Here is a 27,670-nt window from a genome sequence, read left to right on the forward strand (position 1 = left end):
CCTCTTCTCCTCATCCCAGGGCCCAGGCTAAGGGAGCTTGGGAAGCATCAGCAAGCCATGGTGGGGGCTGTCAGGACCCTGTGGTTCTCAAACCACATCACCCACCCCATGAGAGATCAGAAACGTAGAAGGCACACACTGGCTGAAGGTCACAGTCTACAGTGGCTCCGCTGACTCATCACACCCTCCCTCACTGTTCAGGAGGTGTATGCAGACACACGCATATATATGTGGACACATTCATGCATGCACACACACATGCCACATACACACATGCATGCACACACACACGCTTGAGGAAAGTCCTCTCTCTTGCTGAACTATTCTCAGTCCCAGTGCATAACAGGTCTCCTAGTGGGCTCTGGCTTCTGACATTTTCAGGGTCCTCCGTGACACACACTCTAGAGAGTGCATCAACTCCTCACTTAAGAACAGCTCGAGAAAGGGCTTCCCTTTCACTGCACAACATAAGCAGGCTCTTTGCAGAGCTGGTTCCCTTGTCTTTCAAGTAATAACGCCCTCCACCTTCTTCAACTGGCCAGACACCTGCGGGCCGCAACACCCACGTCAAGCTGCTCGCAGAGGCCCTTCGTAGGGTCAATGGGCACAGCACAGAGTTCACAGCAACCCACACCGGCGTCTGCTCCCCTTTGAGAAGTGATGTGGGTGCTGGGGCTAAACTTTGACCCTGATGTGGCCTTGGTGGCCCCTCTGCTGCCCCACCAGGCCTTTCTGGGTGACCTTGCTGTGCCCCTGCTGCTGATGTGGGTGTGAGGGCGCACCCCCAGGGCTAGGCTTCTTGCATGGTCTCCTGTCTCAAGAAACTGCTTTCTGGGAGAAGGGGAGGTGTCCCTGACCAGGAGGAAAGGAGCCGTGAGAAGGCCGTCCCCACATCTCAGCATCTGCTCTGGGTTGGACTGTGCTCCCTACCCCCAAATTCACGTTGACGACAGCACTCCCCCAAGGCATGGGGCTCACTCAACTCTGAATCCCGGTGCCCAGAGCAGGACCAGTCCACTCTATCCCTCCAAGTCCTTGCCAGTGGTAGGTGTGGCCACCCTCTAGCAAGGGGAGCTCCTGGCCTCCCCGTGAATCTGGGCTCACCCTAGGGACTTGCTGAACTGAAAGAGCGCAGCAGAAATGACATGCTGGAATTTCTGAGGCTGGGTCATAGGAAGCCTCGTAGCGTCTGCTTGGGTCTCTCAGGACACGCTCAGAAAGCTCACTCTGGGGCAATGCAAGCCACGCCGTGGGCACTGCCTGAGGAGGTGCCACGTGCAGTCTGAGGAGCACTGAGACCCAGACAGGAGTGCCGGCGCCATCTTGGAAGTGGGTCCTGCAGTTAATGCCACACATAACAGACAAACCACTCAGCTGAGCCCATCCCAAATGCCTCACAAAATTGTGAGCAATGTAAAATGGCTGATTTAAGTCACTAAGCCTTGGCTTGTACAGCAATGGGCAACCAAAACACTGACCATTTCTTCCAAGAGGCTCTAAGCAGCCTCACTGAGACAGAGAAGTCCTGCCTGGCCTCACCCAGCACCATCCAATCCCTACCTGCAGCCAGAGTTCAGGGAGGATGAATGCACTAAGGTATTCAGACAGTCTATTTTAACAGGAAAATGTTTTTAATTGGAACGTTTTAGAAATAAGATGATGCTATGTCTTCTATAGTTATTCATTTACACTGAAAAGTGATGGGTAACTTTTAGGACGTTTGCTTCCAGTCACTCTCCCCTGACTCCTTGATGTGATAATTCCTTCCATGACATACAACCGTTCTCCCAAGTGACGCAATGATGAGTATGTGCGTGACTCTGGAGGGAAAGGGTCTACATCTGTCTCTGCTTGTGCCTCGGGTTGCTTTTACAATAGATGTACCACCGGCCCCGCCTCTTCACCAGGTAACAGTCCTGGCAGCGTTTCTTAAGAACAGCCTTGGTTTTGAAACCCAGTGCGGGCAGCAGGCGGGGCAGGAGGCCGGCTGAGAGAAGGGAGCGCACTTCTGCCCCGGATTTCACAGCCGCGGGGGCTGCACCTCGAAGGGATTCCATCAGAAACGTGGAGAGGGCTCGAGGCTTCACTGTGTGGCGACTGAGATACAGCAGAGGGTTCACCATCTTCCTTATAAAAAGATTTGCCATGTTGTGGCGAATCTATGGGAGAGAGAAAAAAGGTGTTATAGCTTCTCCTGCGATTCCACCTGCTCTTTAAGGCTTCCTTTTCCCTATTTCACTGAGGTTTGGGAAGGCAGGGACTTTGGGGTCGGAGGGCATTCCAGCACCAGCTGCAGCCTGGACCTGAGCTTCAACACTGCCTTAATCAGCCAAGTGTGCCAGGAGAATAAGGGGCAGTGGACGGTGGCTTCCTTCCCTTTCCCGCTTGCTGCAAGTGTAGGCGAGTGTGCAAAGCTCCGCGATGTTGAGCAGCGGCTCACCGGGCTGGGACGGAGCTTAAAACTAGGCCGCACCCCTTTCCAAACAGTTACACCAGGTCAAGGGTGGTTCAACTGATGAGCTCTTCCCTCCAACTTTCCCCAGTCCCAGGGGCCCTCCTTCGGGCCAGTTTCGGGACAAACCCCAAGGACAGCGACCCCCTGGCCCCGGCCCTGGAAGGGCACGGAGCTCTGGCAGCCGGCCGCCCGCCCCTGCTTCCCCACGCGCCCCAGCCCCTAGGGTTCAATGGCCCCGGCTGGGAGGAGCTGGGTCTGCAGGGCCCGGAGGACATCGCGGCACCAGGGCCGGCCCTGCGTGCTGGCTGTAGGGTCGCGTTCGGGAGCAGCCGGGTCCCCTGCCCCGGGTTCGCTGGGCACCCCCTCCCGTCGGCCCTGTAGTGCGCCCAAGGTCAGACCCGCGCCCCCCACCCTGGCCCTCCGAGACCGCCAGGCCCCGGGCCACGCTCCTCTGACCGCGGCCCACTAGGAGAGACAGGCCCGAGGGTTTCAAGGTGGCCGGCCCCACCCTTTCGCAGCCCCAACCCTCAGGACACCCGGGACCACACACCAGAGAACACGGCACCCATACCTGGCCGCACGCTCTCACCAAGCGCCGGTCCCCGCATCTGCGCACTGGCGCGCCGACGCCGCTGCCAGGAAGAAAGATGGCGGCAGTGGGGTCACGTGGCGTGTCCACATCCAGTGCCGGGCGCAGAGACGCAGCCGCGAGTGCGCAGGCGCTGGCGTCCGACGCATCACTCCCGGACTGCGCACTCCCTGCGGGCCACCGGGATCGCCGCGTTGTGGGACTGGAGCGCTCTCGGGAAAAAAAATGCAAAAACAGGAACGAAAATGGATATCCGGAACGAAAAAGAAATTACAACCAATTAGACCTTAGAAAAAACTGCCAAATACCAATGTCAAAACAAACTGAGAAGGAGGACATGTTTTTAAGTGGACAGGAAAAATGTAAACAGGTTCCGGGAAACGAATGGAGACGGGCAGTAGTTGCAGCTGGTTACGGCTATTTTTCCCAACATTATGAGACACTTCAGACATACAGCAAAAGGGAAAGAATTTTACTGTGAACACCCATATACTTGCCACCTAGATTCTACACTTAGCTCGCTTATCCCTGCCTTTTCAGGTATCTACCCGTGACTCCATCCGCCTTCCTTTGTGTGTCCAGGTGAGTTGCAGACGTGGTTGCATCCACCCCGCGCTCCCTGCAGGCCCCAACGCTTCCTCCCATCTCCCACTTTTCGCACCTGACCCGGCGAACACCGGGCGGGCCGCTGGAGTTTATTAGCTCCAGAACAAATCTCCCTCTGACCACCACGTTTGCTGGGACATCTTTCCATTTTCAGGAGGGTTTTACGTGCATTCTTGTTTCTCATCGCCTTTCCCCCTCTTCGGCATCTCCCCGGCCACTCATCCATCTCTACTGTTTTGTTCTTGGAGTCACCTGGCCCTCAGGCTCTGACCACAGCAAATAAAAGCTGGATGCTGGAGCGTTAAGCTGGGATTTATACCAAGTCAGCTCTAAGCAAAACGGGCCTTTTCAGAGGCTGTATTTGCATGCTGTAAAATCAATTGGTGTACTAGGCTCTGTGGCAGAAATCCCCCAAATATACTTTTCCTCCGCGGTTCCCCATAACCACACTCAGGAACGCTTGCCTTGAACGAGGAGAATGCACTTCCAGTCTCTTCGGCCAAGCAGTCGACTCCTTCACCCAATATATGTATATATTTTTTGATATTTAAACGTCTCATGATTATCAGTTACCATAAGACTATAAACAATGTATTTTCAGTTTACATCCTCCCCTGCTTGTCCCCTAAATAAGAACCACTGAGTATTCCTAAGCGCTGAAGATTGCGCACACCATTGCCTGCCTCATCAGGGCCCTAGCTCCAGTCTGCGGCTGCAGCTGCGTGAGGCTGCACCTGCTGGCGCAATGGGGCAGCGCCTGCGCACCCTCTACCCCTTCGGAACGCTCCCCAGGGCGAAATAAATCCCGCGGATTTGGCGCCGCCAGAAGCCGTGCGCATGCGTCAGCGCTAAGCGGGAAGTTGTGCCGGGTCAAAGGTCAGCCGCTCAAAATGGCGGCGGCGATGACCTTCTACCGGCTGCTGAGCCGGTGCGGCAAGGCGGCGCGGAGTCGGCCCCTGGGCGCCAGGTGTTTCAGCGTTCGGGTCTCGCCGACCGGGGAGAAGGTCACGCATACTGGCCAGGTAACGGCCGCTGGGTACAGGATGCCCCTCCCTCCGGCCGCTCCTCAGGCGGCTGGTGGCGGTGGGCTCGCCGGGCATCCGTGGCTCTGGTTCTGCGCCCCCAGCAGCGCAGGTCGTGGTAAAGTTGTGCTTCTGTCGCTTACGCGCCGGGGAGGACGCCCACGGGTCGGGACGGTGGCGGCAGCCTGTAGCGGTGGGTCTCGTCCTTCCAGGGCCTGCGGGCTCTGGAACGGGAAGTCTCCCCAGCGGGCAGCACTTGCTGTGGACTGGCTGCCCATAGGCGATCTGTGGTCCTCGATTCTTTGGGTCAGAACGTTTAGAATTTGTGTAATAGTCAGTAATAAATTTTAGTAACCTGATAAGTCGGTTGTAGTCCAAAGCACAAAAAAGTCGTAAGCCAAAGTGTATGTTGGAATGTGCCCTAGTAGATTTAAGAGGGGGATATTAAAGCTCTGACCATATGCGAAAGAAGGCTGGAGGCGATTCTCCTCGGTCAGGATTTGTCTCTCCGCCTTAGCTCCACCTTCCCGGGCTATGTCTCTGTGCTGCTCTCTGGTTCAGGTGATCACCCGTTTTCATCCCAGGTATCTTGCTAAAAATGCCCCTCCGAGTGTACTCCGTAAAAGTACACCGAGTACTGTGCCCCTCACTTGCTTGACTTTTCATCAGTGGCCTAAAAGTTAAGAAAAACACTTTCCTGTAATATTTATGATTGATATGAAGTGACTTCTTTCAGAATTAGGCCGTAAAAGTCACACATGGCCTTTTTGTTTTTTTCCAGGTTTATGATGATAAAGACTACAGGATAATTCGGTTTCTAGGTCGTCAGAAAGAGGTGAGTAAAAGATCTGTTGAAGAGAGGTAAGTTTTCATAAAACTTTTATGTAACCAACAAGAAATAATAATATATAAGATTTAAATAAATTTTTCCCATATTGCAAGCACCCTAACAGTCCTGGATGGGGTTCTACCTTTCTTATAATATTAATTGTGTCTATTTCTGACTTGTTTCCCCGTGAAACACATAACATTGTAACCGTAGTTCTGGTTTACATATAAATGGAAGTGATCTTTTTAAAAATTCTTGTGCCTTACTCTTCTGAGACTCTCAGATTTAAGTAAATCATATCAACTTAAAAAAATTACTCTTTTAACCACCTGGAGGTGTGTTTTTTATAGTTTTCACCAAATAAATTAGTATGTGTTTTTTACAGGTACTTACACTGACAAGCTGAAAATGGCACATGAGTTTTTCTTCCCTTAGTGTGTTTGTTAGCTCTATACATTGTAAGGGAGATCAGTTCAGATGCCTGTGAGTGACCACTGGAGAAAGAATGTTGAAATTAGAATCCTTCTGCCTAAATCAGCCTATTTTTTTTTTTTTACCTGACTCCTCTATCACTCATGTCTATGAATTCCTGAATTCTGAATTAGGTCAGGCTTGTCTCCATGTTTCCTGAATTTGCCTCCTGAAGGAAGCATCCTTCACAGCCACCTTATTCACTCTTTTTCCCACTTTGGTTAGCCTGGTGATTCTTCTTGTTAACACCTTAGCTATCCCTAAATCATGTATTTTCCCTTCTCCCTCAATCTTGGTTATGTTATCCATTCCCAGTGTGTAGTTTTTCTACTTCTATTCCAGAGCTACAGGGCATTCCAGAAAAGCTCACATGATCATGAACTGACTGTAAATTCACATTCTCAAAATTCAGTTGGTTCGCTGTTGTGTGGTTTGATGGGTGGGTGTCAGAAAAGTTTGTTTTATAGTGGTTATTTGACAATGCCGCTTGAGTGTTGGATTGAGAAAGATCCTGAGGCCTGAGCCACATTGAGTGAAAGAGTGTGCCGTGATTGATGAGTCATGTCTACCAGGATCATGGTGGTGGAGAGGGGCTTGTGTCTGGTGGGTTTACCTCTCAGAGTAGAAGCCGTGTGGACTTGCAGTCTAACAATTGTGAGGTTGAATCACAGCATGGGTTCAGTTTTCTCATTTGTGAAATGGAACCCTGTGAATATTTTTAAGCGAATCATAAGTCTCCAGTGAGATCACACGTCAGTTGTTGAGTAAGTGGTGGCATATGGTAAGTCCTCCTTCTCTCCATCCTCGGAAACCCTTTTCTGTTAATTCTTTGACTTGTTAGTGTATTTCCCAGTAGAAGTGTCTGTTCCATATGCCACTTTCTCCAATGCTGTAGCCCAGTGATTCACACAGAGGAGCTCATGCATTGGGAATGGGACATTTCTTCTGTGTGCAGGCTGTCCTGGGCATTCTTGTTAGGTATATGAACTTGACATTTGGAAGGTGGAAACCGATGGATGTTGAGAGGATTTGCAGGCCCTTTGTTTATTTTGGCAGTGATCGTGGAGAAGGGGAGATTTCTCCTAGTGTGGAAGGGTATGGTTTCTTTTGGCGGTGACCGTGGAGAAGGGGAGAAACCAGTGGATGTGGGGAGGGTTCGCAGGCCCTTTGGGTTCTTTTGGCAGGGACTGTGGGGAAGGAGGTTTCTCCAGGTGTGGATGTGGTGTCCGTTCTCAGGTTTCCGGGGCATCGATGGCTGGTTGTTACTGAGGCAGTGGCTGGACTCTACATCCCTGCTTTGTGGGTGTCGTGGTAGGGTTGTGGGGACAAGGTAGGAGCCTCAGATTGAGCAGTTCCAGAGCAGATTGGTCCTGAAGCCCTTGGGCTCATTCATGCAATCTGGCCCCCAGCCCAGGTCCCTATCTCAGCTCTTGCAGTGACATGGCAAGTATGTGGGTCCCTGTCACAAACACCTCTCTGCTGAACATGCTTTGTGTAGCTTCTGGTTTCTGGTTGGTGTAGCACAGGGTAGCGGGAAACAGCTTAAAAAGAAACCAAACAGAATCAGGATTGGCGAAGCCAGTAAGGGTGGGTATAGGAGAGTGTGGTGGTGTCTGTGGTCGGCAACTCACCCAGGCTGTCCCGGCTGTGATCTCAATGCTCCAGCCGGCCCAGCCTCTCCAGTGCCTTCCCCGGTTTACCATCCCGAGTGTTCAGGGCACATCTTGGCATCATACCTTGGAGGTTCAAGGCATGTTTATAACATGATGAGTGGGCATCCTGCCCAAGCTTTCCTTCTTTCAACACGTATTTGGTGGTTAGTACTAGTTTTAGTAGTAGTTGTTTTACTTCTGAGAGACTTAATTTTTTGGAACACTTTTAGATTTACAGAAAAACTGAAGAAAGTAGAGTTTTCACAGCCCCCCGCTCAGTTTCTGCTGTTTACTGCCATTTCTCATTAGTGTGCTGCCTGTGTCACAGTTGATGAGCTGGTACTCATACATTATTACTAACTCAAGTCCACAGGTTCACTCTTAATGTATGTTCTAGGGTTTGGATAGATGTGTGATGACATGTGTCCACTGTGACAGTGTTGTACAGAGTTCACTGCCCTAAACATCCCTCTGTGCTCTGCCTTTTCACCCTCCCTCTTCCCAACCCCTGGCAGCCCTGATCGTACTGTTCCTCTAGTTTTGTCAAGTAATACCTTAACAAACGAACTGGGCCAGGTACAGTAGGCTTATGTCTGTCATCCCAGCACTTTGGGAGGCCCAGGTGGGCTGATCACTTGAGCCCAGGCATTCAAGCCCAGCCTGGACAATATGGTGAAACCCTGCGTCTACAAAAAATATAAAAATTATCCCAGCATGGTGGCACATGCCTGTAGTTTGAGCTACATGGGAGGCTGAGGTGGGAGGGTCATTGAGTCTGGGAGGTTGAGGCTGCAGGAGCCGAGAGCATGCCACTGTACTCCAGCCTGGGCAACTGAGCAAGACCCTATCTTGAAAAAAACATAAATAAATAAACTGAATCTGAACTTCACCTGTAGAACAAGGATAGCAGGAGGCTATATAATTGAGCTGGTCTGTGCGGAAAAAAAGTGGAAAGTATCTCTGTGTGGCTCCTGCCCAGCTTTGACCGGGGGTGCCTGCAAAGGAATCCGTGGCCCCCAGGCCTGTGACCGGCCTTCCTGTGAGGAGACTCCTCCCATACTAAAGAATGTGCCGCCCACCCCCCAGCCCTGAAGGAAGGACCAGAAGTCAGGCCTCACATGGTCCTGGAGTAGGTGGCACTCTGGGGCCACATGAGTCAGTTGGAGGGCTGGAATGCACTTGGAAGTGACCAGGTATTTCTCTACTGTTGATGAACATATTTTCATTGTTTTATAGTGGTACAAGTGAAATTAAAAGCAGATATGACTTGTCCTCTAATAGAAGGGATGATTGGGTGAGGTCTGCAGTGAGGTGTAGTATAACAACAATAGCAATAACAACAGTCTCATAGCCAGGTACTTGGCGACATCATTTGCTTATTTGGTCAGAAGCTGGGGCTGCCCTGCCTGGCTGCATCTGGCTTCAGGCTCCTGCACTGATGGGCTTATGAGGGCTGTGTGCTTCAGTGACTTAACTCGCAGGCTCGTGAGCATGGAGTCCGTGTAGACGAGGAAAGGCTTGGAGCAGCGCCTGTCCCAGGAAGCCTCGATTGTGTGCTCGCCCTAGTCTGCTGCTGCCTTCGGCACCACAAGGGCTGGCTTCATTTATAGATTTTTGTTTGAATACTGAATTTAAACGTTAGCGTCTATACGCAAGGTCTTTTAGTTTTTGAAAAGAAGGAATTAGGCAGAAAACCCAGAACATCAGGAGACTGGGATCCCTTGAGTGCAGCTCTGTGCGGCACCTCTCCAGCTGTGTGTGTCAGGATCACGGGAACAGCTGGAGGCTTCAGCTTGTGCCTTCATCTGCCCGCCAGCGGGATGGATTCTCTCTTCAGATGCTTGGCAGTGCGGAGTCACTCCACAGCTGGGCGTTTGGGTCAGAGCGAGGTTCTGCACATTTTCTTAGACACCTGGGCTGGCAGAGTTGAGTCCAGTTGTGACTCTGTGACCTCACCTGCCTGGCCCTCTGTTCTCCAGTAGCAGGCTTTAAGGTGCATGGTGCCACCAAGATTAGGAGCAGTTGCACGCAGTGCTAATGTCTACCTGGCGTGCTGTTTTGTTATGATAATGTGAAGTTTTATCCTTCTGAGAAGAGTGTGTGCAGATTTTGTTAATGGAAATGAGTAGTGCTCACGAGAGAGGAAAACTACCAAGACCCTCCAAACAGAAAGCAAGTGTGGGTGGCGGCGTGGAGCAATTGCAACTTTGTGCCTTGCCTCTGGGAATGTAAAATGGCGCAGCCGCGAAGGAAAACAGCATGTGGGTTCCTCAAAAAGTTGAAACTAGGACTTCCTTCCAATCCAGCGGTTCCACTTCTGAGTGTGCCCAACAGAACTGAAAGAAGAGTCTGGGGTACACTCGTGTCATAGCATTATTCATTGTAACTACACCCTGGAAGCAGCCCGGGGGTCCATTGTCAGCTGAACGGGTAAGCAAAATGTGATCTGCTCAGGAACAGTGGAATATCACTCAGCCTTAAGGAAGAACGCTTGACACGCCTCACAGCATGGATAGCCTGGAGGACGGTGCGCTCAGTGAAGTGAGCCAGTCACAGAAGCAGACTGCGTGATTCCCCTAACACGAGGGACCAGAACAGTCGCTTCTCAGAGGTCCTGTGTGAGGTACTCAGAGGTCCTGTGTGAGGTACTCAGAGGTCCTGTGTGAGGTACTCAGAGGTCCTGTGTGAGGTACTTAGAGGTCCTGTGTGAGGTACTCAGAGGTCCTGTGTGAGGTACTTAGAGGTCCTGTGTGAACACTGCATGATTTCTCTAATACGGGGGACCAGAACAGTCGCTTCCTAGAGGTAGCAGGTAGCTGGTGGTTGCTGGGGCGGAGGAGAATTTGGAGTTAGTGTTGAATGGAAATGGGATTTCAGTTTAGGAAGGTGAAAGGTTATGGAGATGGGTGGTGGTGGTGATTGCACAATACTGTGAATATACATAGTGTCCTTTGAAATGGTAAAGATGGCAAGTTTTATGTTACCACAATTAAAACAAAAAAATGGAGAGGGAAGTGGCTTCAGGCCCACGCAGGAATCGACCAGAGGTTCCTCCGTGAGGCTTCCGTGGCTGGTGTCACTCATTCTTATTTATCCCAAGAGGCCGGCAGGGCAGGGTGCACTCGAGTGGGGAAGCAAGTGAGACTGAGGCTGGGCCCACGTGGCGCCTGCAGAGGCTCTGCACACCCGTGCTGGTAACTCGTGTCACCACCCAGGACAAGAGCACGCCTCGGATCAGCAGCGGAAAAGACTTGTGGTATCTTTTGTCCACATTGAACTGTCTCTTGAGGCCAGCGCAGCACCATCCGAACCGTGCTGGCTCTTGTGCGTGCACACACACATGCTGCTGGTCACAGGAGGGATGCCAGAGAGCTGAGAGGGAGCCCTGAGGTACCCAGGGGTCAGCAGCTCCAAGAAGCAGCCACTGTTCCTAGGACTGGGGGGCAGGAGGAAGAGGTGGCGTCACCAGGAGGAAGCTGTGAAAGTGCCTGTGTGGTGCTGCCGGAGCTCCACGAGGGAGACAGGACTGGGAGTCGGGGATGGGTGCCAGGGTGAGGCCCCAGCCAGATGGTGGTGGCTGAGAAGGTCCTCTGTGAGAGGAAGACTGGATTGAGGGGCCTTGGAATTCCACCCTCCGCCTTTGCAGGTCATCTGGTTGGTGGCAGAGGCAGAGCTCTGTGCTTGCTTTTAGGTTCATCCTTGGAGGGTTTAAGAGGAGAGGTTTGCCTGAGTCTCTCTTGTCTTGAAGCAACCTGGGTGTCCTTTAGGGGGTGATTGAGACGCGGGTGGTGCAGTGTGCGCCATGGCGCTCTCCAGCGCTTTTGTGTGGCTTCCTGCTTGTGTATGGCTTCCTGCTTCTGATGCTCCTCCTTTTCAGCTGCCCTCCCAAATACGCCATCTTGATAGTGGGATGAAGGCAATGGGATTTTAAAATAAATCTTCTGGATTGATAAGAACCGTGGGTCTTTGCTTCCTTTAGAAAGGCTTGGACTGTCAGAAATGATGGTTATAAAGTGAGGTTTATTTATCCCAGGACCCAGAGGAAAATAGTTGGAACTATGAATTCATGAGCCCCAGGTTCACACGCTTTGTCAGTACTCTGGCGAGATGAGCTTTATTTCCTCCCTCTGCAGCTGCCCAGCTTCCTCTTTGCTTCTCTATTGTGTCTTTGTGTCTTGTGGTTCTTTCTCTTCCAAGGCACTGGCAAAATTAGTCACTGGATTCCAATATTCTCAAAGCAAGTTTGAACGTGTATAGACAGCTCAATTATGGTTTGTAGAGCATTTTCTATGAAGTTACTAAGTTTAAAAATTAATTTGAATGAAAACCAGTTTTGCCTGTGATTTAAGAATTACATACTTATGTAGACATATATATACACGTTTAGCTAAAATAATTATTGGCGTTAATGTTAAGAATGCCTGACGTTCTAAATAATTGAACTGAGCTTTTACTTTATTCTAAACCTTTATTTTAAATGTCCGTGAATGGGGTCGGTATTCTACAGAGGGTCCGTGATCCAGCTGGTGGTTACCTCCCTTTTGCATTGGTTTTGGTGCTGTGTCACAGAATCACATACTTTATGTTTTATCTTTAATAGATGTAATCTCAGTTTGACATAATAGGACTTTCATTCCTAAAGGTTTAAATCTAAATATTTTTATGCCCAATCATTTCATCATCAAGAGGTCGATGTGAAAGAGTGCTATTTGGCCGGGCGCGGTGGCTCAAGCCTGTAATCCCAGCACTTTGGGAGGCCGAGACGGGCGGATCACGAGGTCAGGAGATCGAGACCATCCTGGCTAACACGGTGAAACCCCGTCTCTACTAAAATATACAAAAAAAAATTAGCCGGGCGAGATGGCGGGCGCCTGTAGTCCCAGCTACTCGGGAGGCTGAGGCGAGAGAATGGCGTAAACCCGGGAGGCGGAGCTTGCAGTGAGCTGAGATCCGGCCACTGCACTCCAGCCTGGGCGACAGAGCGAGACTCCATCTCAAAAAAAAAAAAAAAAAAAAAAAAAAAAAAAGAGTGCTATTTTTTACATTAGTGACGGACAAAGGACTCATTTTACAGTGGTTGGACAATTCACTGTGTATGATGTGCCATGTGCTTCGTGAGAGATGGCGTGCGGGCTGCCATGCCATTTCTCCCTGGATTCCCTTGTGAAGGGCCGCAGTGCTCTTCCGTTTTTCTTACCTTTCCCCAGGTGAAAGCGGGTGAGAATGGAGCCTTGAGTCTGAACCTGGAGTGAGGCTGTGTGCTGTGGCTGGGTGTGTTCACTGCCGGTTCTTTGTATTCCTGCGGTTGCTCTGAGATCTGGAGCCAGACGTTTGCTGGTGATGGGCGGTCTGGGTCGCCCTTGAGCTGCGCACGCTAAGTGACGGGAGGGCATCCCGCGTCAGTCACCAGTGTCGAGGCATCAGCAGCCCTCCCTGTGGGGAGGTGGCCGGTTTCTTTGACTGCCGTGATCGGGGCCTGGCAGTTTGTTAGTGTGGCCTTGGTGACACGTTGTCACTTAGGCAGACACCATATTATTTACACTATAAGGCTTAATTTGTTTGGTTAGTTGCTTCGCCTGCAGCAGGGGTGAGCAGAATATCGCTCACTCCAGAGCCCACTGTAAGGCGCTGGGACAAGGCGAGGAGCGGGGACGAGGCGAGGAGCGGGGACAAGGCGAGGTGCGGGCCAGCAGCAGAGGCTTGTGTTGCAGGAGCGTGCAGAATAACCTGGGCAGCGCCACGCGGCTCAGGCCTCTGCTTTAATGTGGCTTCATTTTCCTCTAACTTCCTCCTGTGTTTCTGGAAATAGATCTTCAAGGAAGAGCTTTATACAATGGTCATCTGTAACTGACAGAACCTCTTCAAGAATAAATCTTTCCGAAGCGCACCTGTGAGGGAGAGTGGTGCCCGGCCTCCCACGCGTGTGTGTTCTCTGTGACTGTGTGTGGCATTGAAGGAGCCTCTGGCCTCCAGAAATGAGTGACTTTGTGATGAGCCCTGTTGCTGCTTCCACTCTGGGGCGGGGACGCCGTAGACGGAGCACAAGGTTTCAGGCTGTGCCATTAAGCAGGGGAACCCCAGGAGCAACGTCGGGGGCAGAGGTGTCATGCTTGGCGGGGCTGGCCGTCCAGGGGGGGACATGCAGGGAGACCCACGTCCCTGGGCTTTGGGGCCCGCTGGGGGCGTAGAGTTCCTTTCCTCTACATGCGCAGACGCCGACGCTCCACTTCCCATAGCTTCCCGTGCTTCGTGCCCTGTCTTCCTGGCACTTACTCACTGACTATTCCCAGGCACAGCGGAAAGGGGCTGGCTCATGCCAGAGTCAGAGGAAATGAAGGCATGTCCCCTTTCCAGGTGCCCCAATGTGCCATCGTGAGCATCATCACATACATTATTTGCCAAGCCAGGATGTTTTAATTGCTTTTTAAAAAAGGAAAATTCTGTGAAACAGAGGGAATAGTCTAGTGATTCCCTTTTCCCGTGTACCCAGGCAGTCAGTTTCAACAGTTACCAACCGAAATATGGTCGGAATGGCCATTCTGGCTTCAGCTCTGCTCTGCCTCTACCCCAGCCCCACCAGCCCCTGGTAATTTTGATGTGAATCTTTGACATCATGTTACTGAGTCTAAATTTTATGTGTGTAAGTTGACCCTTGAACAACATCGGTTTGAACTGTGTGAATCCACTTAAGTGGCTTTTCTTTCGCCTCTGCCGCGCCTGAGACAGCAGGACCAACCCTCCCTTCCTCCTCCTCAGCCTGCTCGATGCGAAGATGATGAGGATGAAGACCTTTATGACCATCCACTTCCACTTAATGGAAAGTCAATTCATTTTCTCTTCCTTGTGATTTCCTTCATTGCATTTTCTTCCTCTAGCTTACTTTATTATAAGAATTCAATATATAATACTTGTAACATGCAAAATATGTGTTAATCGACTGTTTATGTTATTGGTAAACATTCTGGTCAGCATCAGGCTGTGAGTAAATGGTGGGATGCAGATTTTCAACTGCGTTGGGGGTGGTTCCCCCAACCCCTGAGTTCAAGGATTAAGTGTACCTTCAAAAGATACTAACATTTGGATTTTACAAGGAATTAAAAAAAATACAAGATAACAAAATATATGAACATGACAACAATATTATCACACCTTAAAAATTATAATTACTTTAAGTTAAATATCTAAGTGGTGTTAAATATTCTTGATCTTGCATGGTTTGAAAAATGTTACAGTGTGACTCTGAGCCCAAGTGAGTTCTTATGTGCAGCTGTTGGTGTCTCTGATGTCTTTTAACCTGTAGGTTCCCATCGGTCCCCCACGCTGTCTCCTTTTCTCATTGGAAAAATGTATTTGTTCGAGAACCCAGGTCATTTCCTCTGTAGAGTCACCCTCAGCTGGATTCTGCTGACCGCATCACTGTAGTGTTGTTGAACACGTCTCTTGTCTCTGCATGTTTTGGAAATTAGCTCGATCTCGAGGCTTGATCAGATCGAGGTCAGTGTTTTGTTCCTGGTGGGACTGCTGCGTAGGTGATGTGCCCTCCATCAGGAGGCACATAATATGATTGGTTCCGGTTGTAGTAAGAGACTTTGATCATTATCTCCTACACTGTGATTTCATAAGGGGTTGTAAAATGATGATATGATCCATCTTATTGGGTTGAATACTTGTATCAAAAGAAACCTTGGTGCTGAGGTAAAGTTTCTGTAGGAAAATCAGAAGAAATACTTGACTCTTTCCCTTTATGCACCAGTCTTTAATGGGTTGATTCTCTAGTTTCTGTTTGTTTTGTGTTGCTGTAACAGAGTACCTGAGACTGGATAATTGATAAGGAACAGAGATTTATTTCTTACAGCCTGGAGGCTGGGAAATCCAAGGTTGAGGGCTGTATCTGGTGAGCGTGGAAGGTGAAGGGCTGGAGAGTGTGCATGGAGGGGACTGAACTCCTCCTCCTCCCAGGAGCCCGCCTACCACCTGTGAGGGCAGCTGGAATCCCTCATGAGGCAGAGTCCTTGTGACCTCAGCACCTCCGAAGGCCCCGCCCCGCCGCAACACTGTCGCATTGACGATTCAGTTTCCAGCACAGGAACTTTGGGGGAACACATTCAAACCATAGTACCTAGCAAGGTAATTAATGAGTTTTTTAAATATGTTTATGAAATCATGGGTGTAAAAATTGGTGTTTCAGCCTTTTGCAGTTATAATCCCCTTGTCCCTCCAATTTCCTGTACCCCAGATTATCGCATGTGTCAAGTTTCCCCTGGTTGACTCCTCTTTTGACACAACCTTCGTTGCCTTAAAAGCTTCCCTGACTTGTGCCACAATATAGTGTCTGAAGTTCATCCCATAACAGTTCCTGCCCTGGACCCAGAACCAGTCACTTGTGAAAGCATCCAGTCCCTTCCCTTTGGGGTGAAATGATGTTTAGAGACCACTGTGTGGGCAGCAGGGGTGCTCATGGCAGCTGTGTTAATCATGGTCCTGGGGATGGAGCTAGAAAGGCTGTGTGTAGACCGGGCGCGGTGGCTCACGCCTGAAATCCCAGCACTTTGGGAGGCTGAGGCGGGCAGATCACCTAAGGTCAGGAGTTTGAGACCAGGCTGACCAACATGACGAAACCCCATCTCTACTAAAAATAGAAAAATTATCTGGGTGTGGTGGCAGGCACCTGTAATCCCAGCTACTTGGGAGGCTGAGGCAAAGAACTAATTGAACTCAGGAGGCAGAGGTTGCAGTAAGCGAAAATCGTGCCACTGCATTCCAGCCTGGGCGATAGAACAGAAAAGAAAGGGTGTGTGTGAACATCAGACACGGAATGAGTCACACTGATCCTTCCAAACTCAGTTCAGGGTTCCGAGACTTCTGCTGAGCCGGTGAGCTGACCTCTCTAGTCCCTCCCTACACTGAAAATCCTGAGTTTTCAATAATAATTTTATTTGCTTTGCAAGCAGTTTTATTCTTAGGTGTGTCGTGTTAGAAATGTTCCTGTTACTCTCTCTTTAAAGTTTTTGGGAATTCCTTAGGTCCATTTGTCTCCTTTTTATCATTTTAAAAGTGTAGTTTTATAACTTTGAAAAATGTAAAATATAGACTCAGAGTCAGATTTATGAAACTCGGAAGAAAGTCTAACGATCATGCTTGCGTCCTCCTTCCTTTCCACCTCACAGTAGTAACTGTTCATTGCTTTCTCCTTTGGATTTTGTGTAAATAAGTGAATATGTAGGCGGACCCCTGGTCTTCCCCACATGGATGAGTGGAAGCCTTCTGTCCACTTAACCACAGCCTGGCGTCTCCACGTAGTCCTGTGTCCTTCACCCCGTCGTGATATGGAGACAGCTTTTCATTCTGTTTTGATTGTAACTCAGCATCAGCACACAAGCAGGACGTGAAATTCCCGGTCTTCCCCGCACACGTTCATGAGTCATAAATGCCCAGGTGGAAGACACAGTGGATGAGGAGACCCAGTGTACAGCAAACAGAACACTTAGGAATGACCTACCCAGCTTTCAGGGCCTCTGCGGCCCAAGGGGAAAGCCGGAAGGACATTGTTCTTCGAACGGATTGCAGCACTAGTGGCATTTTTGGCATTTTAGATAAATCTATCCCATCAGTATCACATTTACGGAGGTGGATAACTGCATAGAGGTTCTGTGAGAGAATGTTCTTATGAAACGCACATGGGGGCCTGTGAGGGACAGGCCAGAGTGGTACAGATGCCCTCAGGTGGGACAGAATGGTGTGGTGGGGAGAAGAGGGCACGGCAGAGCCCACGGGGCAGGTGTCGGCGTTTGCTGAGTCCACGGGGACAGAAGGGAGAGCCTCTGTGCTGCTCTGATTCTTGCAGCGCTTCTCTGAGTTCAGAACTGTATTCCAATGAAAAGCAAATGTGTGTGGCCCTAAATTTAACAATTGTGAGTCATGAAGGTCTACAGTGATAATAGTCAAATGAAGCATGCACCATAGATCCATGCTGATGGTACATGAATTTGCGTGTGGTGGGTTAAATTGTATGAAGTTAGCAAGTTTGCGTATTTGTTTATGTAAGTGTTTCTTCTTGTTCCAGGTGAATGAAAACTTTGCCATTGATTTGATAGCAGAGCAGCCCGTGAGCGAGGTGGAGACACGGGTGATAGCGTGCGACGGCGGGGGGGGAGCTCTTGGCCACCCAAAAGTGTATATAAACTTGGTGCGTAGCCAGCCACCGCGGGCGTGGTAGGGCGGCCTGCTCGTCCTCATTCTCCCCTGCACACCCAGTGCCTGTTCTTTCTGCCCTCTTCTCTACCTGCTCCTGAGGCGGCCCGTACTGGGTTCACACTGCTGGCACATTCACCCTACAGCACCACAGTACAGGGCCTACATACAGCCGCGTGTCCGCAAACCCCCTTTCAACTGGGAAGTGGTGGGCGGCATGTTTAGCTGGATCAGCCTTGATGTCCGCCTTCCTTTTCTCAAGCACTCGGGCGTCTTTCCTCTCTGGGCCCTTCTCCGTTTGGTCATCATCTTAGCTCAGGCTGCCACACACAACACCGCAGGCGGGGGCTGGAAACAGCAGAAACGCATTTCCCATGGCGCTGGAGGCTGCAGCCCAAGACCGTGGTGCCTCTGTTGGTTCCTCCTGGGGCCTCGCTCTTCAGCTTGCAGATGAGGTCTCCTCCCTGTGTCTTCACAGGGCTGTCCCTCCGTGGGTGACTCCTCATCTCCTCTTGTGAGGACACCGGGCGGATGGGCTCAGGGCTCCTGTGTGGCCTCCGTTTACCTTCGTCACCTCTTTAAAGGCTCCATTTCCAAACACAGTCACACTGGGGTTAGGACCTGCAGGGCACATGGTTATTTTGTAGCAGCCCCCTGTGTAATCTTCTATGCCGGCTGATGAGTGTCATATACAGGACCATTGAGAAGAAAAGAACACAGGACCAGAGAAAGGCCATGGGCTGAAGCTGGGATGTGGACCTGGGGCGCAGGGAGGGAGGGAGGCTGCACAGAGCACTCAGGGACTCAGGCAGCCGCTGATCTGGGGTGCAGGGAGGGAGGGAGGCCACTGACCGTGGAGCACTCAGGGACTCAGGCAGCTGCTGGGCTTGGTGTTCTCACCAAAACAGAGTCCTGGTCATGGGACTTGAGCTTCGTTAGAGCTGACATTTATTAAAAGCTGTCATTGTCTTGTTGCCTGTCCTGAAAACGGGACAGTGTAACAGGCATCAGTGGTTAAGCCACCTAAAGTGGGACTGGGCAGCTGGCATGTCCCCTCCTGGGCTCCAGCCCTGTAGGCGGAGCTTGGGTGTGCCTCACGGTCCTGTGCAGCAGCCACCCCCTGCTCTAGGCAGCTGAGGTGTGGCGAGTGAATGGAGCTGCAGGCCGACAGTGATGTCCCTGGGGGCTCCTATGGGATGGCAGCGTAACCTGGGGTCGGAGCCTGAGGCCAGGGGCTTGCTTCAGGCTGGAACTGAGACTGATAGTCTGCATTCTTACTTCAGTAGTAACTGAGTATTTTTATGTGTTTCTGACAGTCTGGTTCAAGTGTTATACATACATTTTCAATGTTTAATATCTAGATTTGAAGTGGAATATGGAAATACGACATCATTCCTTTTGAATGTTTTCAGGACAAAGAAACAAAAACTGGCACGTGTGGTTACTGTGGGCTCCAGTTCCGACAGCACCCCCACTAGAGCACACGGCACGCTGGGGCCCCGCAGCGTCCTGGGAATGTCTCCACGGGGAAGATGAGCGCGTGAAGCTCGCTGGTTCTGTGCGAAGGGTATTCCGGTGCCGAATAAAGGCTGTTGCTGTCAAGGCTGACAATTTGTAAGTTCGTTTCTTTTATGGGCGGGGCTTTGGAAGTGAACATCCACATGGACATGGATAGACATGGGAGTGGAAGCAGTGCCCGCTCCAGAGTGAGCCTGAGCTGCCTCCTCCTGGCCACCGTGTGCCTTACCGGCTGCTTCTCTATGTCTCTTCTTATCCTGGGGGCCACGTGGGCTGTAAGAATGGCGGGGCGGGCAGGGAGGGAGAAGAAGTGCCTCTTGTTTTGCAGATGCAACTGGGCTTCTGAGAGCCAAGGTGGCTCTTGAGTTGCACAGTGAAGAGGGCGCCCAGGCCTCAGCTGGTCCTATGGGAATGTCAGTCTCTCTCCCATTGCTGGCCTGCAGAGCTGGTCTATCCCTCCATCCTAGTCCCTATGTTGAAATGTCAGATCTTAAAACCCAAGAATTTAAGCACTGGTTTGAAGATATTGAGAGTCACCTACTGGCCACATTAAGGACAGTCTATGTTTTTAAAAGAGTAAGGATTATAATGTCGTGTAACACAAAAATAAAAGTAGATTTTGAGGGAAGAGAAAGGAGGCTTGCTAGAATGATCCAAGAGTCTGGCCTGTGAGTAACAGGAATTCCAGAGGAGGAAATATCAGAGCAGAGGGAAGGTGAGAGGGAAGGTGAGGCAGAAACAGCAGAAGCACATTTCCCAAGTCAAAGAAAAACCCACAGATCACAGGGCTCACCAAGTTCCTAGCAGAATTGGTGAGAAAAGACAACTAGGCATATTCCGGTTCAAGAAAATAATTAAGCTGTAAACTTTAGAGTCTAGAGAAAAGAAAACCTTTTAGGCTTATGGATGAAAACAAATTACAGTGGAAAAGTGATCAGCGATCAGGCATCCAGCTCTTTGTCTTTGATGCTGGAGGCTGGAAGAGTGAAACATTGTTCACAATCTTCAGGAATCCCATGTATAACCAAAGTTAAATTCCTTATCCTGAGAGGAAGACATTCTTGGATGTGGGAGAGTTCAGAGGTCGTCATCCTGGACCCCACTGGGGAAAATACCTTGAGGAGAAGGCCTTACCCAGCAGACCTGATCACAGCCCTTGGTGTGGAGAGGGAGGCTGAGGCAGGAGCGGCTAGTAGTGGAACCAGTTCATTCCAGTGGCACGCTACCCAGACATGCACGTGAGGCCGCGCTCCCGGGCTGCAGGGACGGTCCGATCATTTTGCCCTCACTGCTGAGTTGGGAGGTCTGGGAGGTGGGGAGAGGGAAGAAGGGAATTCAGGGATCCAGGAGGTCTCTGGGTTGGGTGGGTGGAGGTGGAAGGAGGCTGAAGCTCCCCCTTGGAGTGACGTGAAAACAAAATGGAGACAGATGTGATGGAGTAAATTGATGCCACCCGGATTCGAAATAACTGTGGAGACATCTGTGAGTTGTCCCCATGAGGGCCCAGAGAGGGAACAGCACCAGGCCAGGAAGTTGAAAATGTGGATGCAGAATAACCAGGGATGGGGAGAAGTGAAGGGGTGGGGCCGGGGAAGGGGGAGAGAAGGGAGGAGCGAGGACTCAGAGCCAGGAGCGAGGCCAGCCTCTGGGGGAGCCACTGGTGGAGATGAGGCCCTAAAACTCCACCGTGGGCTACAGACGCACCCTCCCGTCCACCACCCCCCATCTCTAATGTGCCACTTGCTTGTCCTTCATCTGTTGGGCTACCTTGCTGCTTGTCTTAACACATGTTGACGTGGTGAGTGAGTCAGTCAGACCTTCACATTCCAAGGTGGACCTGAGTGTAGGAGCAAGGCTTGCTTTTAATTCCCCTTTTAACACTGTCCTTTTATCTTCGTGTCCGGGCTTTGCTCACTTTGGGTTGGGAAACTGCCCACATTTTCTGTTCTCTGGAAGAGAAGGTGTAGGATTGGGATTCCTGTTTCTTGCCCAGTGGAACTCGCAGGAAAGTCTTCTGGGCGTGGGTTTGTTGTGGGAAAGTGGGCATCTAAGATGGAGTCTCCTTTAGTAGTTACAGGACATTCAGGTTTCTTCTTGAACCAGTGTTGTAGATTGTATTTTTTCTAAAACTTGGACTCTCTTGCCGAGACTTTCCGAGTTACTGGCATGGAGATGTAGCTCAAGTATTGTAAAGATTTTTCAGTGTCTCGGGTTCACAGCGACACCCTCTTTTCTAATGTTCGTATGTGCCTTTGTTTTTTCCTAAGTCTCACCAGACGTTGTCAGTAACTGTATTTCTAAGCGACCTTCAGCTTGGCGATCACTCTGTTGTATTTTTGGTTTCTACTTATTTTCTGCTCGTTATTTTCAGTTTCTACATTCTTGCTGTTTATTTTACTGTTCTGTTGATAACTTTCTGAGGTGGGTTAATTATTTTGTTCCCAGCTTTTCTTCTTTTCACATGTATTTCATACTCTAAATTTCTCTCTAATCTCTGTTTCAGCCGCGTTTCCCCAAATTTCGTAGGTTGTTTTTTCATTACCATTCAGTTTTAAATGTCTTACAAAAGTATGTTTATTAGAACAAAGTGTCTGGGATTTACACTTTTATGCTGATTTGTATTGTGGTCTGAGAACATCCTCAGGTGAGTTCATTTGTGGGAAGCCTGTGGAGACTTGCTCCATGGTCCACCACGTGCGTTTCTAGAAACATCTTGATCCTGCTCAGAATGTGAGTTAGTCGGGTTTCAGTGCGGGCTGACCCTTGTCCACATCTCCCATTGCCGGCTCCCAGGGCCCCTCCCAGAGTTCTTGCTCTCTTCTTTTGTGTCTCTTTAAAGAACTGCCTTTGAGGCTTTGCTGATAGTGTCTTTCATCTTAAAATGGCTTTATCTTTTCACTGAATGGAATCTTTTTAACAACTTGCTTTCAAGTCTGTTTGGCCACCATTTAACTGGGCTCTGCTGGCTTGGTCTGGTTACCTTTGCTTGCTATGTTTGTTGAGTCCTTTCACCTGTATCTTAATGTAGACTTTGTTTCTGTTGCATCTCCTATGAAAATACAGCTGAATATGTGGTACCCAGTTTAAAATTCTTTGTCTCTTACCTTGAGATTTTAGTCCATTTCTGTCTAGTGTAATTGCTGACCTGCTTCAGTTTCAAGCCGCCATCTGTCCCAGCTGTTCCATGCTCCTGTGTCTCCTTTGTTTGGCAGAATTATTTTATCATTCTTGTTCCCCCTTAATACTTTAGAAGTTATTTTTTCTTCAAAACAGAAAAGCCACATACAAACTGGAGAAATTGTTGACAACTAAAATTAAAAAATTTCTAATATACCAAAATGTAGGTCATAACCTATATTAATCAACATTAAAAAGACAGCTGCCTTTGAGGGAAATGAGAAAGGGCATAAAGATAGTTTATGAAAGAGGAAACACAAAGGCCAGTGGTTGTGTGTATAAAAGGCAGGTGTTGCATTTCCGCGATGAGCTGACGTCAGGCTCGTGGGGAAAGCAGTGTAAGGAGCGGCTCTGGGTGCCTGGGCTGGGGGGTCAGTTGTGCATCCAGGAGTGGAGGGAGCGTCTTAGTATCTTATTGGAAATTTATCCTAAGGAGTTGGTTGTCAGGTGTGAAAATTATGCACAAAGGTGTCATAAAAGGACTGCTTATGGTAGGCAAATGATACAGAAATACAGGCCTGATTAAGTAGGTTTCTTTTCCTTGTGCTTAATTCAATGAGATAGTATGAATCCATTGGAAATCATGATATGGACCAATGTTTATTGACATGGAATAAGTATGTTACATGTAGTTGCATTAAGAAAGCAAGTAACAGCATAGTTCTGTAGAATACCCAGTGGTTGCCGCTGTAGCTGTGACTTGTTTGAGCATTCATGCATAAAGAGGTTCACCAAAACGTTGACTGTCAGACATCGACTGTGATTCTGGGAATGAGATTTGGGTGATTTTTACTACCCTTTCTGTACTTTTTGAGATTATTATAATAAATGTGTCACAATAAATATGTTTTCCATACAGAATTTTACATGGGGAAATAATATTTTTTTTTTTTTTTTTTGAGACGGAGTCTCACTCTATCGCCCAGGCTGTAGTGTAGTGGCCGAATCTCAGCTCACTGCAAGCTCCGCCTCCCGGGTTTACGCCGTTCTCCTGCCTCAGCCTCCCGAGTAGCTGGGACTACAGGCGCCCGCCACCTCGCCCGGCTAGTTTTTTTTTTGTATTTTTTAGTAGAGACGAGGTTTCACCGTGTTCGCCAGGATGGTCTCGATCTCCTGACCTCGTGATCCACCCGTCTCGGCCTCCCAAAGTGCTGGGATTACAGGCTTGAGCCACCGCGCCGGGCCAATATTCTTATCAATGTAATGGATTGAGAATTTCAGAGAAGTAAAGATCTAATATTACTCATGAAGCAGACCAGTTGCAGCTTCTGTTATTTACAAAACCTAGAGCAGCTATGTTCACATTACGGCATCCAAAATTTGTCATTCTAATCTCTGTCCTTAGATCTGTTCACAGAAGCAATATGTCGCGGCTGCAGTCTCTAAGGTGGATGCACAGGGCAGCCGCCCACTCTCAGAGCCAATTACCCTGATTGGATTTCTACAGCACCCTGAGAAACAGCTGAGTCAGCAGCCCAGCCTCCTGCAGAGTGCCTGCACTGGCCCTGGGTCCTGGAGGTAGACAGCAGGCAAGCTCCTCTGTTTCAACGATGGTGCTTATTGTTCGCCCAGGAAATAGGGCGCTGGCTGCGCCGAGGGAGGCGGCTGCTTCTGCGCCAGCTCGAGGGTCCTCTCTCTTGCCCACTGAGCCTGCCCTTATCTACACATGCCAGTTTCACCACCACACATTCCCTCTGCATGGCTCACTTAGATATTGCAGAATTTTGTCCCAGACAGTCCTCCTGTAAATACTACCAACTGAGTTAGTGTTAGGAAGTTAAAACAAGTTTCCCATGGAAACCACATTCCAGCTCTTGCTTTCTTCTTCCTGCTGGGACCGCAGTGACCAGTAAGCTGCAGTGAGACTGTGGGGTCCTGAGGGAGAGCCCTCACCGCAGCTGCTCATCCTCCATCCCTTCGGGGCTATAAATGTTTGGCTAGACTCCTCAGCTCACACATAGACTCCTGCTTCGTGGGGAAATACTTGAAATCTGGGGGCTCATAACTCTTCTCCGTCCTGCGGGTGGAGTTTAGCCACAGGTGGCCCATTCATTCGGAGGAAGTCTCTGGATTTCATCTCAGGACAGACTCCCATGATTGGCCTGGCAGGGACCCTGCAGTGGGACATGAAGCTCCCTGAGCCCTCCCTGCTTCTTCATCTACCTGGCTCTGTGGGTGGGGGGCGGTCGCCACTAGTCCTGGAGATGTGGGAGGAGGAGGGCCTGTCGTTTTGGCTTTTTACTTGCTTTGTATGTGCATACCAGTCACCTAATTTTATGGAAAACCAGATTCATTTCTCCAGTCCTATAGTAAGGCTGAGGTGTGGGTATTACACACCTGGTAGTCTAGGCATACAACGAATTTGGAAGGTGTGTGCTGATCTCCTAGGGCTGCCTGACAAACTAGCCCAAACTGGGTGGCTTCAAACAACAAATCCACTCTCACAGATGCCCAAAATCTGAGACCAAGGTGTTGACCGTGCCCTGCTCCCACGGAAGACTCCAGGAAGGTCATTCCAGCCTCTCTTCCAGCTTCTGGTGTCCTTCGTCATTCTTGGCTATCCTCGACATTCCTTGGCTTTCCTTGGCCATTCTTTGCTTTTCTTGGTGTTCCTTGGCCGTCCTTGGCCTTCTTTGGCCTTCTTTGGTCTTATTTTGCCTTCCTTTTATTTCCTTGGCTACCCTTCATCATCCTTGGCTGCCCTTGGCCATCTTTGGCCATCTTTGGTCATCTTTGGCCATCTTTGGCCATCTTTGGTCATCTTTGGTCATCTTTGGCTGTCCTTGACATTCTTGGCCTTCCTTGGCCGTCCTTTGCTTTTCTTGGTGTTCCTTGACTGTCATTGGCATTTCTGGGCTGTCCTTGGCCATCCTTGGCTGTCCTTGGAGTTCTTTGGCTGTCCTTGACCTTCCTTGGCCATTATTTGGCCCTCCTTGGCATTCCTCAGCCTTCATTGGCCGTCCTGGGTGTCCTTGGCCTTTGTTGGCCTTCCTTGTCCTTTCTCAGTCATCCTTGACCTTCCTTGGCATTCTTTGCTTTGTGTCTCCATTGCTTTATTCTCTGTGCTCATCTTTATGTGGCCTTCCTGTGTGTGTCTGTCTTCATGTGGCTTTATAATAGACACCAGTCATTGGATTTAGGGCACTCCCTAACCCAGTATGACCTCGTCTTAACTAAATCTACACAAACCTGATTTCCAAACAACATCACATTCTGAGGTTCTGAGCAGACGTGAATTTTGGCGGGCCGTATTTATCCCTCTGTGGGAGACCAGGGTGCATGTCTTAACCCTTCTCACTAGAATGCAAACAAGACCCCCAGTTTGCAGGTATCAGACGTTCACAGACTTGGAACCTGCTGAGGAAGGGCGACTGGAAGTCTGGAGCCACCAACCTGTTTAAGGTACTTTTTTTTTTTTTTGAGATGCAGTCTCGCTCTGTCGCCCAGGCTGGAGTGCAGTGGTGGGATCTTGGCTCACTGCAAGCTCCGCCTCCCGGGTTCCCGCCATTCTCCTGCCTCAGCCTCCCAAGTAGCTGGGACTACAAGTGCCCACCACCGCGCCCGGCTAATTTTTTGTATTTTCAGGAGAGACGGGATTTCACTGTGTTAGCCAGGATGGTCTCGATCTCCTGACCTTGTGATCCACCTGCCTTGGCCTCCCAAAGTGCTGGGATTACAGGCGTGATGTTTAAGGTACTTTTAACAGTTTTCAAGAGTAATGGTGACCTGGAAAGGAGAATAATTAGACTCTTCTATGACTGCTGAATGTTAGATCTGAGCTGGCACTGATGCCAGGGGACCCAAAACACCACTGTGGCCTCCCCTTTCCATCCCTGGTCATGTTCTTTGCTCTGAAGCCTTCACTATCTGATTCGAGGATAGTAGCTCCCACTTTCTTTGTAACCATGCTTGCCTGATGTGTTATTTTCCACCTTTTTCTTCTCAGCCTGCATATATCCTTGTATTTGAAGTGAGTTTCTTGTACACAACACATAGTTTTTCTAATCTACTTTTTCTATTTTTTTTTTTTTTTTTTGAGACGGAGTCTCATTCTTGTTGCCCAGGCTAGAGTGCAGTGGTGCCATCTCAGCTCACTGCAACCTCTGCCTCCCGGGTTAAAGCAATTCTGCCTCAGCCTCCTGAGTAGCTGGGACTACAGGCACGTGCCACCACGCCCTGCTGAATTTTTTGTATTTTCAGTAGAGATGGAGTTTCATGTTGGTCAGGCTGGTCTCAAACTCCTGATCTCGTGATCCGCCCGCCTCGGCCTCCCAAAGTGCTGGGATTACAGGCATGAGCCACCGTGTCGGCCCTTTTCTATTGATATCTTTGTACTGTTTACATTGAATGCAATTATTGATATGTTAGGGCTTACATCTACCTTTTGGTTTTTTTGTTCTGTGCTTAGTGTTTCTTTTAATTACTTTAATGGACAAAAAATAATTGTAAATATTCATGGAGTACTCTGTGATGTTTTGTTTACACACACACGGAAGGATTCATACCTGGTGTTCTGAGTGTCTCTGTGTGTGGGCAGCTCTGGGAGTTACCTTATACATGGGCATATACGGCTTCCTGCCCAGCTGCTTCCCGATACCACCTTGGTAGGGTTAGAGGTGCGTCATTGCAGCCTGGCAGAGGTGGAGTCGAGGCTCCCTTGCTGGCCTTTGCTGGCACGAGTGGGGTGCAGTGTGGCCCCTGGTGACTGGCTGTATGGAGCAGTTCCCATGCGGACATTTCTCATCCTGTTATACTGCTCATTTCCTGGGTCTCCAGCCAGAGACAGCAGGCTTTTGCAGGGACTTTTTTGGGGGGTCGGGGGTACGGTTTGCATCGTTGGTGTTTCTGTGTTGCTGGCTTCTTCATCTGTCGGGGATCTATGAGGAAAAAGCCCAGGGCTCCCCGGAATGCCATTCCTCAGGTTCCAAGCCCAGCCGGGCTGCCTCCTCCCCTCCTCTCAGAGTGTCTGTCTTGTGCTTGTTTTGTGTGCCTGGTCTGGGGTTCACAGTTGCACTTAGCAAGAGGCATGGGGAAGGCCCATATCCTCCACGTTCTGTGAGCAGAAGACCTGGCCATTCACTTTTTTGGTTTTTGTTTGTTTTTTTGAGACAAACTCTTGCTCTGTCACCTAGGCTGGAGTGCAGTGGTGTGATCTCAGCT

At 49.7% G+C, this 27,670-nt stretch overlaps 2 protein-coding genes across 3 annotated transcripts; one reads left to right on the forward strand and one right to left on the reverse strand.

Annotated features, from left to right (window-relative positions):
- Positions 1 to 1,599: 1,599 nt before the first annotated feature.
- Positions 1,600 to 4,341, reverse strand: MRPL36 (mitochondrial ribosomal protein L36). Of its 2 annotated transcripts, none has more exons than XM_033178737.1 (3): positions 4,324 to 4,341; positions 3,027 to 3,254; positions 1,600 to 2,159 (listed from the first exon to the last, which is right to left on the reverse strand). In XM_033178737.1, exons 1-3 carry the CDS (start codon positions 4,336 to 4,338, stop codon positions 1,836 to 1,838), a joined length of 567 nt encoding a protein of 188 aa, XP_033034628.1. In that variant the 5' UTR covers positions 4,339 to 4,341; the 3' UTR covers positions 1,600 to 1,835. The 2 variants fall into 2 exon arrangements, with proteins under 2 accessions (XP_033034628.1, XP_033034627.1); XM_033178736.1 differs by having other exon boundaries at positions 3,006 to 3,254.
- A 154-nt stretch (positions 4,342 to 4,495) lies between these two features.
- Positions 4,496 to 19,423, forward strand: NDUFS6 (NADH:ubiquinone oxidoreductase subunit S6). Its single transcript, XM_033178739.1, has 4 exons — positions 4,496 to 4,672; positions 5,454 to 5,507; positions 17,688 to 17,810; positions 19,228 to 19,423. The coding sequence occupies exons 1-4, from the start codon at positions 4,541 to 4,543 to the stop codon at positions 19,291 to 19,293; spliced, it is 375 nt and encodes a 124-aa protein (XP_033034630.1). The 5' UTR covers positions 4,496 to 4,540; the 3' UTR covers positions 19,294 to 19,423.
- Positions 19,424 to 27,670: the final 8,247 nt, after the last annotated feature.

Source organism: Trachypithecus francoisi, unplaced genomic scaffold, assembly GCF_009764315.1.
Source record: "Trachypithecus francoisi isolate TF-2019V2 unplaced genomic scaffold, Tfra_2.0 Lachesis_group2, whole genome shotgun sequence".
In the NCBI taxonomy this organism is placed as follows: domain Eukaryota; kingdom Metazoa; phylum Chordata; class Mammalia; order Primates; family Cercopithecidae; genus Trachypithecus; species Trachypithecus francoisi.

Excerpts from the sequence above, each read along its gene's own strand:
- MRPL36 (XM_033178736.1), bottom strand. Across the intron at positions 2,160-3,005 it reads TATGGGTGCCGTGTTCTCTG|ATTCGCCACAACATGGCAAA; the intron begins GTGTGTGGTCCC and ends TCTCTCCCATAG.
- NDUFS6 (XM_033178739.1), top strand. The coding sequence starts at position 4,541 with ATGGCGGCGGCGATGACCTTCTACCGGCTGCTGAGCCGGTGCGGCAAG. Across the intron at positions 4,673-5,453 it reads AGGTCACGCATACTGGCCAG|GTTTATGATGATAAAGACTA; the intron begins GTAACGGCCGCT and ends GTTTTTTTCCAG. Across the intron at positions 5,508-17,687 it reads TTCTAGGTCGTCAGAAAGAG|GTGAATGAAAACTTTGCCAT; the intron begins GTGAGTAAAAGA and ends TTCTTGTTCCAG.